The sequence below is a fragment of the Athene cunicularia genome, assembly GCF_003259725.1.
Source record: "Athene cunicularia isolate RWA chromosome 14 unlocalized genomic scaffold, athCun1 chr14_part1, whole genome shotgun sequence".
Lineage (NCBI taxonomy): Eukaryota > Metazoa > Chordata > Aves > Strigiformes > Strigidae > Athene > Athene cunicularia.
This window is the reverse complement of record NW_020799118.1, coordinates 12471153-12485221: the sequence shown is the minus strand read 5'-3', so window position 1 is coordinate 12485221 and position 14069 is coordinate 12471153. Positions and strand designations below refer to the sequence as shown.

The following is a 14069-nucleotide window of genomic DNA, read 5'->3' as shown; positions in this document are numbered from 1 at the left end:
GGGGGGGGGGGGGGAAGTGGAAGAGAGTGAAAGCAGTTCATGGTAATTGGTCTGCTTTCTTTATAAGGTTTTTTGGACTTACTGTACCTTCCTAATTCTAAATAGTTGCCTTTCATGCTGTGTTCATAGCTCACAACAAATAGAATAACACTGTAGTTTTAATTATGCAAAGTAATTTTAAGAACAGATTTTTAAATCCTTCTGTTGTAGGTACTTAGTTGTAATTTTAATGCCCGCTTCAAAAAAAAAAAAGGCTTATGAACAGACCTGAAAAGCGGATAGGGCACTTAAGGAGCAGCAAGTAACAAGCTCTGGTATTGGGATATTTTAGAAATCAGCTGACCCTGTTTTTGGTAGTTTTGATTTTGTTCAGCTTTGTTACCTTATAACACCTAGAAGGCACAAGTCTAGATAAATTTATCCACATCAGGCAAAATTTTACACTGCAGTATGCTGGTCAAAGTTCTGTAGACTTGGTTTAAATGGAACTTGGCGTTGGTACGAGACCCTGAAGCCCTCTCTCTAACAAGGTGAGCTGATGCCCCTTCTCGTGTTTGTGTTCTGAGGGCCTCCTGTGCAGTCCCAAAGGCCAGAACCTTAGCTGTCACCTTATAAAAAACATGTGGTGTGTGTCTCATTTGTGGAAAACTAATGCCTATGGTATTAAAGAAGAGTAAATTCCTTGTGTGATACTACTTTTCCCTCAGGTTATGTAGGGAGGCAAGGTGTGATGAAGTTTGAGAATGCGTGAGTGCTCTCTAATTAGAGTTTGACAATGGTGTTTTGTATTTCAGGGCAAATGACCCAGCTTTGTGAACTGATCAATAAAAGCGGAGAACTGCTAGCAAAAAATCTTTCCCATCTGGATACAGTGCTTGGTGCACTGGATGTGCAGGAGCACTCATTAGGCGTTCTTGCTGTCTTGTAAGTGTTGCTTTCTTTTAGTTAAATATCTTAGTATTTACACTTCAGGCAACATGCTGAATTGTCAGACATATGTTTTTCTTTTGGACGTAAATGTTTTCAGTCTGCATTTCTTAAGCTGCTGCTTAGTTTCCTTTGGTGATGCACATTTTATTAATAAAAATACCAAGGCAAATTTGTATTTTCAGAAGAAAAAAGCCTCTGGAGCTTGTAAATGCCATTACTGTCAAACGGTAATATGAGGGATTTGTTTTCCTTAAGGCTGTATCTATTTATCTTGTTTATAAGTATTTTTCTGTACATGTTCAACAGAAAAGTACAAAACTAACTTTGAAAACTTGATTGGCAGGGCATTCGTGTGCTGAACTGTAAGCATGAAGTAATGCTTTTTTTTTTTTTTTCCCTCCTGTGAAGCATGGGTGCTTATCATAGTTCTTGGGTATTTGTCTCTAGACAGCATTGAGGCTCTTGTTGCTGTCTGTAGTTTAAGATAATATTTGAATTGCCTTGGTGATGCTGAGGTAAGGTAAAGATACTTGACCCCGAAGCTGAAACTGTTGTTTCTAGCTGTCCCTAACCTCAAGTGAAGCATCTGCGGGTTCCACTGTTGTTTTAAAGTTCTCTTTTAAAGGAAAGATCAGAATTCTAGTACTTATTCTACTACTGTTTTGAAACAAAATGACTGTAACACACAGAGATAATGCACTTTAATGTTACAGTTCACTAGCATCTCATAAAAATGCATTATGACATTTACAAAAAGCAGGGCATTGGTACTGCGTTAGCAGAAGAATCATGTCATGGGGTACATGAAAACAGTTATTAAAACAGGTGGAAGAAGGAAGATAACTGTTTATAAGAACTAATATGTAAAATACATTATCTGAAGAGATAAGTGGAGCATATAGGAAAGCTCTCCTGGCTGAAATGGGCATGGCAAGCTCCTACCCTGGTAGAATAAGACTCTGAAGAGATGAGGAAGGGGCAACAGCACATCACCTGGGCAGTCATAACCCTGTTGGGGAAGGGCAGTTTGTGATCTGGGTGGGTTTGGACTGCATATTACAGTGGATAGCAGCCGAAGTACTGGCAGGGTTGGGTACCTTCCAGCAGAGTGGTTTTCTGTATGTTTCTGTGACACTTGTAGGATGCATAGCTGGGGTTTTCATTGCCTTCAGATGGGTGTAATCATAATGCATCTTACAGAAAAACAATATGCAAGGCTACAACATATAGGGTGCTGAGGAGCCACCAGAGATGGTGAGAAACTAGAAGTGAAGAACTTCCTAACAAGAGAGACATATCTAATAATTTAAAAGTTGAGAAACCTTGAGTTCAAGCAGGAGATGGCTGTAGGACAGGCAAAAGTGTCCAGAGCAGTTGTGTAGCTGAGTATTACAATTTGTCATCGTTAGCCATTGTTTCTATTATGGTTGTAACTATTGTACCAGATAAAATCACCATTGTTTGCCATAGTTTGTTCTAAATGGTAGTTTGCACTAGATAGAGAGTGGAGGTGTGCACAGAAAGCATGTTTTCAAATGTTGTGCAGTTCCTGGGGAAATTGTCTGCCATCTGTTGTAAACACTTCGTATTTGTTTGCAAGCATCTACATGCATCTGCAGAGACTTAGCAGTGAAGATGAAGCTTTTTTATTAATCTCCAAATGTTAAGTGCTAAGCCTTTTTTGTTTGTTTGTTTTAGGTTTGTGAAGTTTTCTATGCCCAGCATCCCTGACTTCGAAACATTATTCTCACAGGTGCAGCTTTTTATCAGCACTTGTAATGGGGAACACATTAGATATGCAACAGACACTTGTAAGTTAAGCTTACTTTCAGACTTTATATATTTTTGTATAGCTTGGTATTGCTGATTTTTCATTGTGTTGGGTTTTTTGTTTGTTTTTTACTGTATTTAGTTGCTGGCCTGTGCCACCAGTTAACAAATGCCCTTGTGGAGAGAAAACAGGTGAGCAAGTATCATCTAGTACCGATAAACTACCTGCATATCCACACTCTTAAAGGGGATGTTGCCAGTCTCTTAATCGCTTCGTAAAGATTTGCTGCTAACTTCACATTAAGTATTTTTATGCAGCTCATTATTTAAGTTTACTGAGAGGTAATGAACCTAAACCAAAAAAAGATTTCTTTAAGGAAAATGTAAGGAAGATAAATTTGTGGGGGGGAGAAGTCACCTGAAAACATGCGCTCTCACACAGACTAGGAAATCTGTAGTACCAGGAATGTTCTTCATACCGTGTGTGTGCAGAGTAGGAGAGAGCTGTAAAAATTATTAGCGTTGGTGAGTCAGTGGTACGAGTTTCAGTGTTATTCTCACCAGTGTTATATAATGTTCTTAATGATAAGACTTAAAATGTAAAGAAAACTTGATGAAAAAATATCTGACAGATGGTTTTGTTGCTAAGATACTGACTTTTCTCAGGCCACTTTAGTGAAATCTAGCCTGAAGTAGAACTAGAGATCAGGTTTGGTCAAAGTGGAGTAAAGTGAGAGCTTTGCCTTTGTTATTTGGTGGGAGTTTAGGTGGTGTCATGGAGTCAAGAAAGCTTTTTCTTATTGATGCAAATCACTGTATTCCTGATGAGGTTGGCTTTGTGGAGCAGAATTGATGACTTTAGTTTATCAGAAGCTGTATAGCCAAGGTTAATTTTATTTTCTGAGAGACTGCAGTATCCTACAAAAGGGAACCTCAAGTTAACTATTACTTAATGGAACCTGTCAATTAGTGTTATTTTTCATTTGTAAGTGCCAACATAAGATCCAATGTGCTGCCATCTATGAGAAATTATCTGAAAGAGATGTAATTTCTGACAGCCCCTGCGAGGAATTAGCATTCTCAGACAAGCCATAGACAAGATGCAGATGAACACAAACCAGCTGACCTCAATACACGCAGATCTCTGCCAGGTAAGGGGAGCATAAGGGTTTTTTGTGAGAGACAAAGCCTATAAAATACCTATAACTCTTTGAGGAAATACATGTTTGCATATTGCAATGTAAAAATGGCTTTTAACTGGGTTTTTTTTCGTAATAAATAATATGTCATACTGAAATAAAGTCCCCTTCTATTAATTTTAAATGTTCAGTGCATGTCCCCATATCTTTGCTTTTGTCGATGACTTCTGAAAGTCCTTTGACATCCCTTCTCTCTGGGCTGAAAGTCACACAGCTTGTCTTAGGCAGTGTAAGTGTAATATCCAGACACTGTTTGCTCAAGTTTGACAAAAGGCATGTTTGTCTTGGTGTCTTTGGCCTGGATTTGCACTTCTGTCTCGTTCTTGGCTCCTGGGATTTAGGGTTGGACAGGAATGTTCAGTGCAATATTTAGTGCTTCCAGCACTGTTGTCTGAAAGGCCTGGAGTTTCAAACAGCTTTGTCAGAGTAATTTCTTTGGGATTCAGATAACTTATAACAGTTCACAATCTGTGATAAGGGTTTTCCAGATATCATGGTACAGTGAATAACCTGTCTTACAGCACTACTGACGTGCACTGTCTTTTCACTCTCGGAGGAGTGAGATTTATTAAATAGTATTAGATTAATTTAGTTTCAGCTTCTTCCTCGTGGAGATTTGAATGGAAATGGCTAATTATGAAAACTTGATTTATTTTCTTGTAGCTCTGTTTGTTAGCAAAATGCTTTAAACCTGCCCTCCCGTATCTAGATGTGGACATGATGGATATTTGTAAAGAGAATGGGGCATATGATGCGAAGCACTTTTTATGTTACTACTACTATGGTGGGATGATATACACTGGGCTAAAGAACTTTGAAAGAGCACTCTACTTTTATGAACAGGTAACTTTAAATAAAATGGTAAGTCTAAAGCATGATCAGTTGAAAGGCCAAAGTAGCATGTGTAGTACTGCTGAGAGGACATAGCATCTTTGAATTGCCACCAAGGATAGCAATAAAAGCCCTGAACCTGACATGAAGTACATGCAGTCTCCAATTATTTTCATTCTTAAGCATATAAATCTAGGGGCAGATCAATTCTGCTGTTCATCGTTCACATGGGTTTTGGTTTACCATGTGTGTTCATCATAGCAACACATAAAAACTGATTTGGGTTTGTGTTCACTATTAACTCCTTTATGAAAGGTACAGCCTGAAGGTACTCTTCAGTGTATAAAGTGAAGTAACAAGCAAACTGTCTCTAGAAGTGTTTTCGTTTAAGAAGGTCTCTTAAAACCAAGTAACTATCCCACCATAAAACTATGCAACTCAAAGGTTGATGTTAAATTTATCTCACTATAAATATTTTTCAGATGCCTGCTTATTACTGTTAGTGTAGAAACAGTTCACGGGCTGACATTCAGCATTGTGTATTCTTAAAGAAAAAATAGTCCAGTGGTTTTGCTAAGACGTTTGTTGAAGTGAAGAAGTATAACTCCCCTGAAAGGCTATTGTGATATTTGCTGCTTTTACTTTCTCTGTGAAAGAAGAGAAAATTGCAAAATAGAGAAACTTGTATATGTGTATGAGAGGGAAACACTGTCAAATGTGCAAAATAAACTGGTGCAGGATTTTTCTTTTCTGTAAACAAGGGTCAGCTTCTTGAGTAGCTAGCAGTATCACAGTAAACTAAAAGCCCTTTCCCTGTTCTGCAGTCCTCTTTCAGCATACTTAAATATGAGATCTGATGATGTAATAGCTTTATAAAACATCTTTAAGGATCTATGTAAATGCAGGTTCTGCAGGAACTGAATAATCATTCCTGGTAACAAGTAGCTACAGGCGATTTCAAGTACAGCTTTAGATATATACCAAGGAAAGAAGTTTTGATTTGATCTTAACAGGGTTATTTTAAGGTATGCATTGCTGTAACATGATATGTTTTGAGTAGCTTGTTTAGAATTTACTTTTATAATTCATTTTGACAGAAGTTAGTTAAGCTTTAATGCTCAAAAGTGAATTTCATGTGTCATTGTATCCTTCCTGCATGCAGCTTCAAACTGAGATTTTTGTTAATGCAGTAGCTACCAGGATCCACCAGTAAGTATACTGAATTTCTATTCCATTTCTTTTTCTTGCTTAGGCAATAACTACTCCAGCCATGGCAGTCAGTCATATTATGTTGGAATCATATAAAAAGTATATTCTAGTTTCTTTGATACTACTTGGCAAAGTTCAGCAGCTACCAAAATACACTTCCCAGATAGTTGGTAGATTCATTAAGGTAAGTCTTGTGAATACAGCTAAATAATAGAACACCAAATCTGAATTGGTAAATGATTTTTTTTTTTTTCCCTAGCCTCATTTGATGGTACTGTTTAACACTGCAGAGCATGGGAAGTAACGCACAGTGTGTCAGAGTACAGCCTCTTGCTGCGTTTCTAGTGTACAGTAGCTAAGGATTGTCTGGCAACTGCTACATCTATTACAAACAAACTGTATCATTCATAGTGGTGATAAAGGTTTTTAAACTTGAATTTGGAAAAACTTTAGGGTTGAATAGTACTTACCGATATACTCTCCGCTGATACTGCACATCCCATGATGGCATTTTATGTTCAAACTCAAACAAAACTCAGGTTTCACTTGGCTTTTAGTATGCGGTGCCCTTGTATAAGCATCCAAGCTGTAACTTCATCTAAATAGGGAATGCTGAATAGTTTATTCCAAAACTCCAGCTTTATAAAGAATAAAAGCTGCTGAAAAGCTGCAAATTTGGAGTCTGTAAGCTTTCTGAGGAGGTGTAGGGTGGAAGACAAAACTGCTAATGAAAGAGTTCTGCTCCTAGGTAAGTAACACTTTTAAAAGCTAGTTCTTATTTAACACTGAATTTGTTGTTTTTTGACCAAAATTTTAGAGTTCCAAAAATCTTCTGACTTCAGAGACTAATAAGCAAGCTCAAACAGTTGCCATTTTAAAGTAATTTAGGTGAGCTAGTCTTCACCTTCTGATTCTCTGATGTGCATTGCTGTGATGCATTGTGGTCAAGGATGACAGTGTCTTAGAGGGGAAAACAAATATAGTGGGTGGGCAGTGACGAGTCAATAGGCTGCTTACCTTGAGTTCAGCTTAATTCATATGCTGGGCATCTAATGGACTTTTTCTAGCACTGCCATAGCTAGAATTGTCATACAGAGAGCCTTGAGTGATGTTTACTAAGTCTTACGTTGCAGTAATACATATTTAGTGTATGATGATTGTATTGTATTGCTGTAAAGCCATGGGTGGACATCATGTATTTTATGCCTGCATAGCTTCTAATGTTGAAGTAGTGAATAGATTTTGTGAGGCTGGTTGAACACTGTGTCCTTTAAGAAGGGTTCTCATTTTTTCTAATTGCAGCCCCTTAGCAATGCTTACCATGAATTAGCGCAAGTTTATTCAACCAATAAACCCTCGGAGCTTCGAAATCTGGTGAACAAACACAGTGAAACATTCACAAGGGATAACAATATGGGGCTGGTTAAGCAATGCCTGTCATCTCTCTACAAAAAGAATATTCAGAGGCTAACCAAGGTAAGATGTAGTGGGTTTGTTTTGCTGAGAAACTATGATTAGTTTTTCTCAAAGAGTGTATCTCTGAATTGTATTCAATTCACAGCAAAATGATAACATAGCAGTGTCATGGAGAAATGACTAAAACTGAGATCTGTGTCTCAAACAAATGAAACTAAAATTCCCTGTATAGAAAACCAGTCCAGCTGGTTACATATGCATTATTTAAAAGGTGGTTCGATATGTCTGTCAGAGGGCTTTGCCCACGAGATTTTCATACATAATAAAAAAATTGTGAGCGCTGCTACACAGTGACCTTCCTCTCTATTCAAATTATATGAAAACTGAACTTTACAGGTGGCTTCATTAGAGAAGAGTGAGTGAATAGGACAGATTCTCAAAGTGTCTGAAGTAAAAGGAAAACCAGAAGTGGTGGAGGGATGTGCTCCTTCAGCTGAGAGATCAGATTAATCCTTAAAGATGGTCAGGGGAAAGCTCTCTTTTTTGCAAGCTCAAATGATGTTTGTTGCAGTAGAACTAACCTCAGAAGGAAAGCAATACATGCATCTTTTGAAGGAAATTCAAGGGATGGATGGTCATCTTATTCCTGTAAGAAGAGGTTGGACGTGGTCAGAACTGAGTCCGGGGTAAAAAGGAATTGCAGAAATGGAGTAGTGGTTCCATTAGTGTGGTCTGCATACATGCACAAAATAAAAAATTAATGTCTTTGGAGGAAGAGCTGACTCCACTCTCATGGGGCTTTTATAAGTAACGACTCTGTGATCCACTTGTTTCTTCCCATTAGACTTCAAAGATAAGATTTCATAAACCATGAAGGATGGATAGGGAAAGTTCTTAACATCTAGTTTTAACTGCTTGATGCTTTCTAAATTTCAGACATTTTTAACATTGTCATTACAAGACATGGCAAGTCGAGTGCAGTTGTCGGGGCCCCAAGAAGCAGAAAAATACGTCCTCCACATGGTAAGAATTGTGACTTGGCTAAACTATTCTAATTTAAAAATTGATCCAGCATAAGAGTCATTAAGTGTTTGGCTTGGCGGTGCCTGTTCTGAATGTGGCTGAAGAACAGTTCTTTTTCAGGGTGAAGGAAATACTGTCAGTCTGCTGCGGTATTTAGACTGTTCTCAAATCTTAAAAGATACTCTTCCCTTAAGATAAGGCACTTTGGGAAGCTGTTAGGAAGTAAAAAGGAAACAAGTTAAAGATGTTTCCACAAGGAGTCTGTATATTATAGTTACCTGAAATTCTGTATGTTGTAGTTACATGAAATGTAGTTATCTGAAATTCTGTAGTGATACCTTACATTAAACCCTCTCTCATTTCAGATAGAAGATGGTGAAATCTTTGCAAGTATTAATCAGAAAGATGGTATGGTCTGTTTCCATGATAATCCTGAAAAATATAACAATCCAGCTATGCTTCATAACATTGATCAGGAGGTAAATCTTTAAGATACTAACTGCTTTTGGAATTCCTACAGAAGAACTGTAGTCTGTAATCAGAGAGCTGCTGGGAGAAGCCAGTGTAGGTAACTTACATGTAGAGATTGAGGACTACGAGTCATTATTTAACTGTTTCACAGTATTTAAAAGTTTTAGAATGATAGTCAATTACTGTCAATGCATTCCCTGTTGTATTTTCTGTACAGCTTGAGAAGTTTCAGTAGATTGCCTGCTTACTGTTGGTGATGGGAAGTACCTTGAATTGAATGGATTAGGAAGGTTGTTTTTAGAGTTTTAGACTTCAAGGACCACTTCCACTGGCTGTCGATAACCTGTCTGTAGGTTGAGGTGGCTGACCCACACAGGACTGTCTGTCAGTAGCCTTAAAAAGGGTTGTTAGGAGGATATGGATCAAAATAAGAGAATAAAAAAGGCGTCTGATGCTTTTGTTTGGGAGATGAGGGATGAGAACATTTTGACATGGAGCTTTTTTGATGGCAAAAGTTACTGGTTCTATATAGCACAGCCATGAAATATCTTGAAGATCAAGTACAAGCTGGACAAAGTAATCGGCTTAATATGTATTTTTAAGATGCTGAAATGTATAGAGCTTGACGAACGACTGAAAGCCATGGATCAAGAGATCACTGTGAACCCTCAGTTTGTGCAGAAGGTAATTGATTTAGTGTCTTGTAAGAGATTCAGTGAAGTGAGTGTATATTGCACTGAATGTCTGTGTTTACAGTGTGAATAATTACATATTACTACTAATGATATGTGCATAAACATCATGCTTTAAAACAAAAAGGAAATGTATGTTATTTCATATCCACTTTATTTTCCTACCTGTTAACTTCAAAGAACTGTGTGTCTTCAAGGTAAACCTTCAGACCTGTTTTTGAAAAGAAATAACTCTCTCCTTTCCAGAGTATGGGCTCTCAAGAAGATGACTCAGGGACCAAACCATCCAGTTATTCCTGAAATTAATGTTGCTCACCACTCCGCTTTCAAGTAAAAGCTTATGAAAGAGTCACGCCTGGAATAGGGCATTGAGGAGTCCCACGAGGAGAGCAGAGAGAACTGAGCTTTGCTTTTCACCTGGACATTAAGAAAATAAAAGAACACCCTCTCAGTACTGTATAATATCAGAAATATTCTCTGCAAAGAAAAAGGAAATCTCAAAAGAAACTTAAAAGTCTGTTGTGGATTTATTTATCTTCAGATTAACATCGTTAATGCATTAAATAATCTACCTTTTGTTTTAAAGGGTTTGAATGTTGCTGTGTTTCTGTAGCAGTCCTTTTTTTTTCTTTTGCAAAAAAAAGTGTTATTCAGGGAAGAATACAAACTAGTGTTGGTTCACTTACAAGATAATTACTGGTTCATTATTCTGTATTTAAATTTGGCTCAAAGTGCAGATTTATCATATGTATGGCAGGGGAGAGGGGTGGAGTTTAAGTAAATTCTCTACATTATGATTTGCCTATGCCCAGTGTAGTTGTCTGCTGTCTGATAAATGATGAAACAAGAACTGTGTTCTTCCCAAAAGGGTGAGCATATTAATGAGTCTTTGTAAGGCAGTTTTGCTGAAAATCAGAAATCACTATAGGGAATCCACACATGACAGCTATTTGTGATTTTAAGTTTCTGGTACAAAATCTCTCCTAATAACATTTGCTCTTGGATCAAACTTATTAGACCTAAGCAAAAGGAGATTTGGAAGACCTTGGTGTTCTGGAGTTTTCTAAATATGAAGTTGTTTACACTGAAAGAAATTTAAATTTTTGTTCCTGTACAATTGGCATGAAGGTATTTAACTGTCTAATAATTTCCTGTGGTGGAAATCAGTTTAAGTGAAGGTGATGCTATAGATCTTTGTTTCCAAAGAAAGTAATTCTACATCGAAAAGAAACAGAATTCTATACAGCCCACAAAATCCAGGATTTTATTTGGAGGTGACATACTGGAATGCTGGTTTTTAATTATTTTAAACATAAAAACGTTGTTGGGGTTTTTTAAGTGCTTCACCCCTTAAATCAATGGGCTCTTTAATTTTCTGTAGTTCTCATGTATCTGAAGATTCTCACTGTTTGAAACCTTTGAAACACTTCATGTCAGTGCAAATCTCCTACTATCTGGCATAAATAAATCTGTCATCAAGTCAGAATGTGAGAAGCTCAGCACCCAGTGCTTCCTACTTAAACGCCTGACTAGGAGCTGCTCGCTACTGCTAACCTGCCAGCTTTTTTTCAGGAGCCTAAGTGGGAGCTAAGCATTTCTGGCTCTTGCTGTGTGAAGCTTGTATGTATTGAGATCGCCCATGATTGAAAATACTCCACTTGTGCTTCCAGAGCTGATACAGAACTGTTGGGGTTTTCACTTAAAATTGGTGTCTTAATTCTAGCAGAGTCTCTGTGACAGCGGTATGCTTCCTAGTAGAGGAGAGCTGTCCCCAGGTTGTTTAGGTGGTGAATGACATTTTTAAAAGTATAAAATAGCAATTTAGGATTGAACACAGCATAGGTCCGTAGTGTTAGTAGCTCACCACTGAGTACTTGTGCTTCCTATCATAGAGACTTCCATATTTGAAGGCAACCTGATCTTAAAGCAAAATCTTGTGTTTTTTTCATAACTTGCCTTACCAGCCTTGTAATTAAAGATATTTATGATTTTTGAAGGTTTTTATTTTTCCTCCTAGTTAATCCTGCAGTGATTTCAATGGTGAACATGCTTATGCAATTTTCCTCTCTGGTACTGTGGAAGTGTTAAATTAGTAGATTAGTAATGCTGTGGGCTCGAGCACAAAGCTGGGTTGTTGAAGTGTTTACAACCATGTGCGGTAGTCATAGAAAGGACTGCAAATGACTAACCCCAAACTGCCACCTATACAAAAATGTAGATGGTTCACCTTTCATTGCCAAGGGGAAAATGTATGCAGGATGCTTTCATAAAGTTGGAGAAGAACCAGAAATGTCCATTTTGCAGTGGCTGAGCTTTTATACCACTAGTTCCTATTAGTGAGCATGGACTTCCCTGCTGGGAGCTGCAGGGTGGCTTTTTATCCGTGGAATTGGAATCAAACTAATACATGCAGCTGGCAAATAACAGCTACATTTCTTTGCCTAAAGTAGGTGAAATAAAGCCATGCTCACATCAAAAGGATGTTAGAAATACCTATGTAATAGTTTCAAAGAATAGATTACACTATTTTTCTTAATCTGATTTTTAAGAGGGCAAAAGTTTTTAAAGCTAGAGAACTGCTAAAGTTCCTTCTCTTGACGTGGATAGTTGTGCTGTTAAACTCCGATTGCTGTTGGAAATTCAAAGTTGGGTCCCACCTATAGAATCAGTAGATAAAGCATTCACCGAAAGTGCTTCAGGGCAGGGCTTTTAAGTAATAGTTTGATAAACACATACGGTCTGGCATCTGCATGTCTGGAGATACTGTTGAAATTAAGTCATATTTTTAATGAAGTAGCTCCTTCGAGTCTCAGAACTAATTGCATGGGCTGTGGTCAGCTTAGATGCTTTGAGAACACTCGAGCTTTGTGGTTTTAATTTGTATTTATTGCAGGGGAGGACTTTTGATCAAATACAAGAACGCTGTGTGCTATGCTCCTCCGAACTTACACTCTCAGAGGTCCTGGGGCTAGTTGTTCCTGTCGTGCATGGCCACAAGACATGTTCACGGAATACTGAGTGCATGCTTTGATATCTGACTCCTGTTTTCATGCATCTTAATTAAAGATCTAAAATGCAGTTCTGAAAGCAGCATTAGACGTGCAGCTACACTTCTCAGCCACAGGAGGGGTCTCTAGTTCAGATATTAGCAGGTATTAAAATGTTTCTAAGAAGAAATGGTTAGAAGCTCTTTGTGTACCACCACCCTTCCTCTTTTTGTGCCACTGAGGAGCCCCAGTCAGTGACCTCCGCTAGCACCTGCAGCACTGCCACTGCGCCATGCGCTTTTGTGTTACTCCAGCTGCCTCCTCCTACACAACTGCCCTTCTCTACTCTGCAGTACAACCGCCACCTGTTGTATGTGTTGTCGTAGGCAATCTGTATAACCTAGGAAATGTTTTCTGCATGGCCAAACTGGCTGAGGAGGTTAGTCCTGAGAAGTTGTTTAAATGTACTATTGGAAAAATAAAGATAACAAACGAGTCGGTCTTAGTTTGTCTTAAATGAGATAGTAGGTCTTTTGTATTTGGCTTTTCCTTAATTTTTTTTTTTGGGGGGGGTCCTTTGTTCTTGTCACTTCTCAGGACGTGATTCTGGCTGACTGGTGGGAGGCTGTAGTTGTCTGCAGCGTGTGGCAGTGCACTCTGCTCAGGAGTTGTTCAAACTCTGCTGGTGGCTTCTTGGAGCCCTCCTCAACTGTCTCGAGTAGAAGCAGTAGTTGGTTTTGTGTAAAAAGTGTGTCTTCCTTGGGAAGTGCTGCTACAGGTCCTTGTCCGAGGTGGGCTCCAGGGTTAGACGGACTTTGGATCAAACACTTGTATTGATATCTGAACTTTGTGTTATGATAATCATCCATCTCTCTGACCATCTGAGTATCATTTTCTTCAGAGGGGTAATTATTAGTCCGGGCATGGCTGCTTGGATCCAGAGGCATATATTGTTATCAGTGATAGCTGCTCTCTCTTGGGATTTAAGTGCAAGTTTTATTTGACTGAATGGTCTATGCTCTTACCTTGTGGAAGACTTGCTACTTTTGTTCAGACTCGGGTATTTAAAGCTATAGGGATCAACTCCAATGTAAAGGGAAGGAGGGAGGAGGGGCGGAAGCCGGTACTTTGTATTTTGAAGACTGAAGGGGTTAACGGTTCACAGGGAATTTGGTTTATTTCTAGAGATGAATAATCCTCTAATAAAACTTGATACCCTGAAGAGAAACTGGAGTAGTTTAATGGACAGGGATCTATGTTGAAGAACCTACACCAGGCTTAACTCTGGTGGCTGCTCCCATCCTTCAAAGGGGGGTGTTAGCTGTGTAACCATCTTAACTGCTTTATGAAGGGAGTGCGAAAAGATAATGCTTGCTGGAAGCCTTCACCTGCCCCGATCTCACAGTCCGAGTAGTTTAAGTGCTCGCAGAGTGTCTTTAACGGAGCGCTCGGGCCCGGCCCTGGGAGGGGAAAACCGTGCTGCGGGAGCCGACTGCGACGCGGCTCCAGCGGCGCCGCCCGGGCCCGGCCCCGCCGCCCCA

The 14069-nt window shown here is 38.8% G+C and overlaps 2 protein-coding genes across 3 annotated transcripts in view; one reads left to right on the top strand and one right to left on the bottom strand.

Moving 5' to 3' along the window:
- The window catches only part of NT5M (5',3'-nucleotidase, mitochondrial), a 7719-nt gene extending 7603 nt beyond the window's left edge, over positions 1–116 (bottom strand). The window contains exon 1 of the mRNA XM_026859173.1: positions 88–116. Coding sequence (XP_026714974.1) covers positions 88–116 — 29 coding nt within the window. The remainder of the gene's footprint in view (positions 1–87) is intronic.
- A 656-nt stretch (positions 117–772) lies between these two features.
- COPS3 (COP9 signalosome subunit 3) lies at positions 773–10135 on the top strand. Of its 2 annotated transcripts, none has more exons than XM_026858976.1 (11): positions 773–924; positions 2629–2741; positions 2843–2892; positions 3759–3851; positions 4563–4742; positions 5983–6123; positions 7242–7415; positions 8292–8378; positions 8744–8857; positions 9453–9533; positions 9788–10135. In XM_026858976.1, exons 1-11 carry the CDS (start codon positions 776–778, stop codon positions 9839–9841), a joined length of 1236 nt encoding a protein of 411 aa, XP_026714777.1. In that variant the 5' UTR covers positions 773–775; the 3' UTR covers positions 9842–10135. The 2 variants fall into 2 exon arrangements, with proteins under 2 accessions (XP_026714777.1, XP_026714778.1); XM_026858977.1 differs by having other exon boundaries at positions 774–924; positions 3691–3851.
- The last annotated feature ends 3934 nt before the right edge of the window (positions 10136–14069 follow it).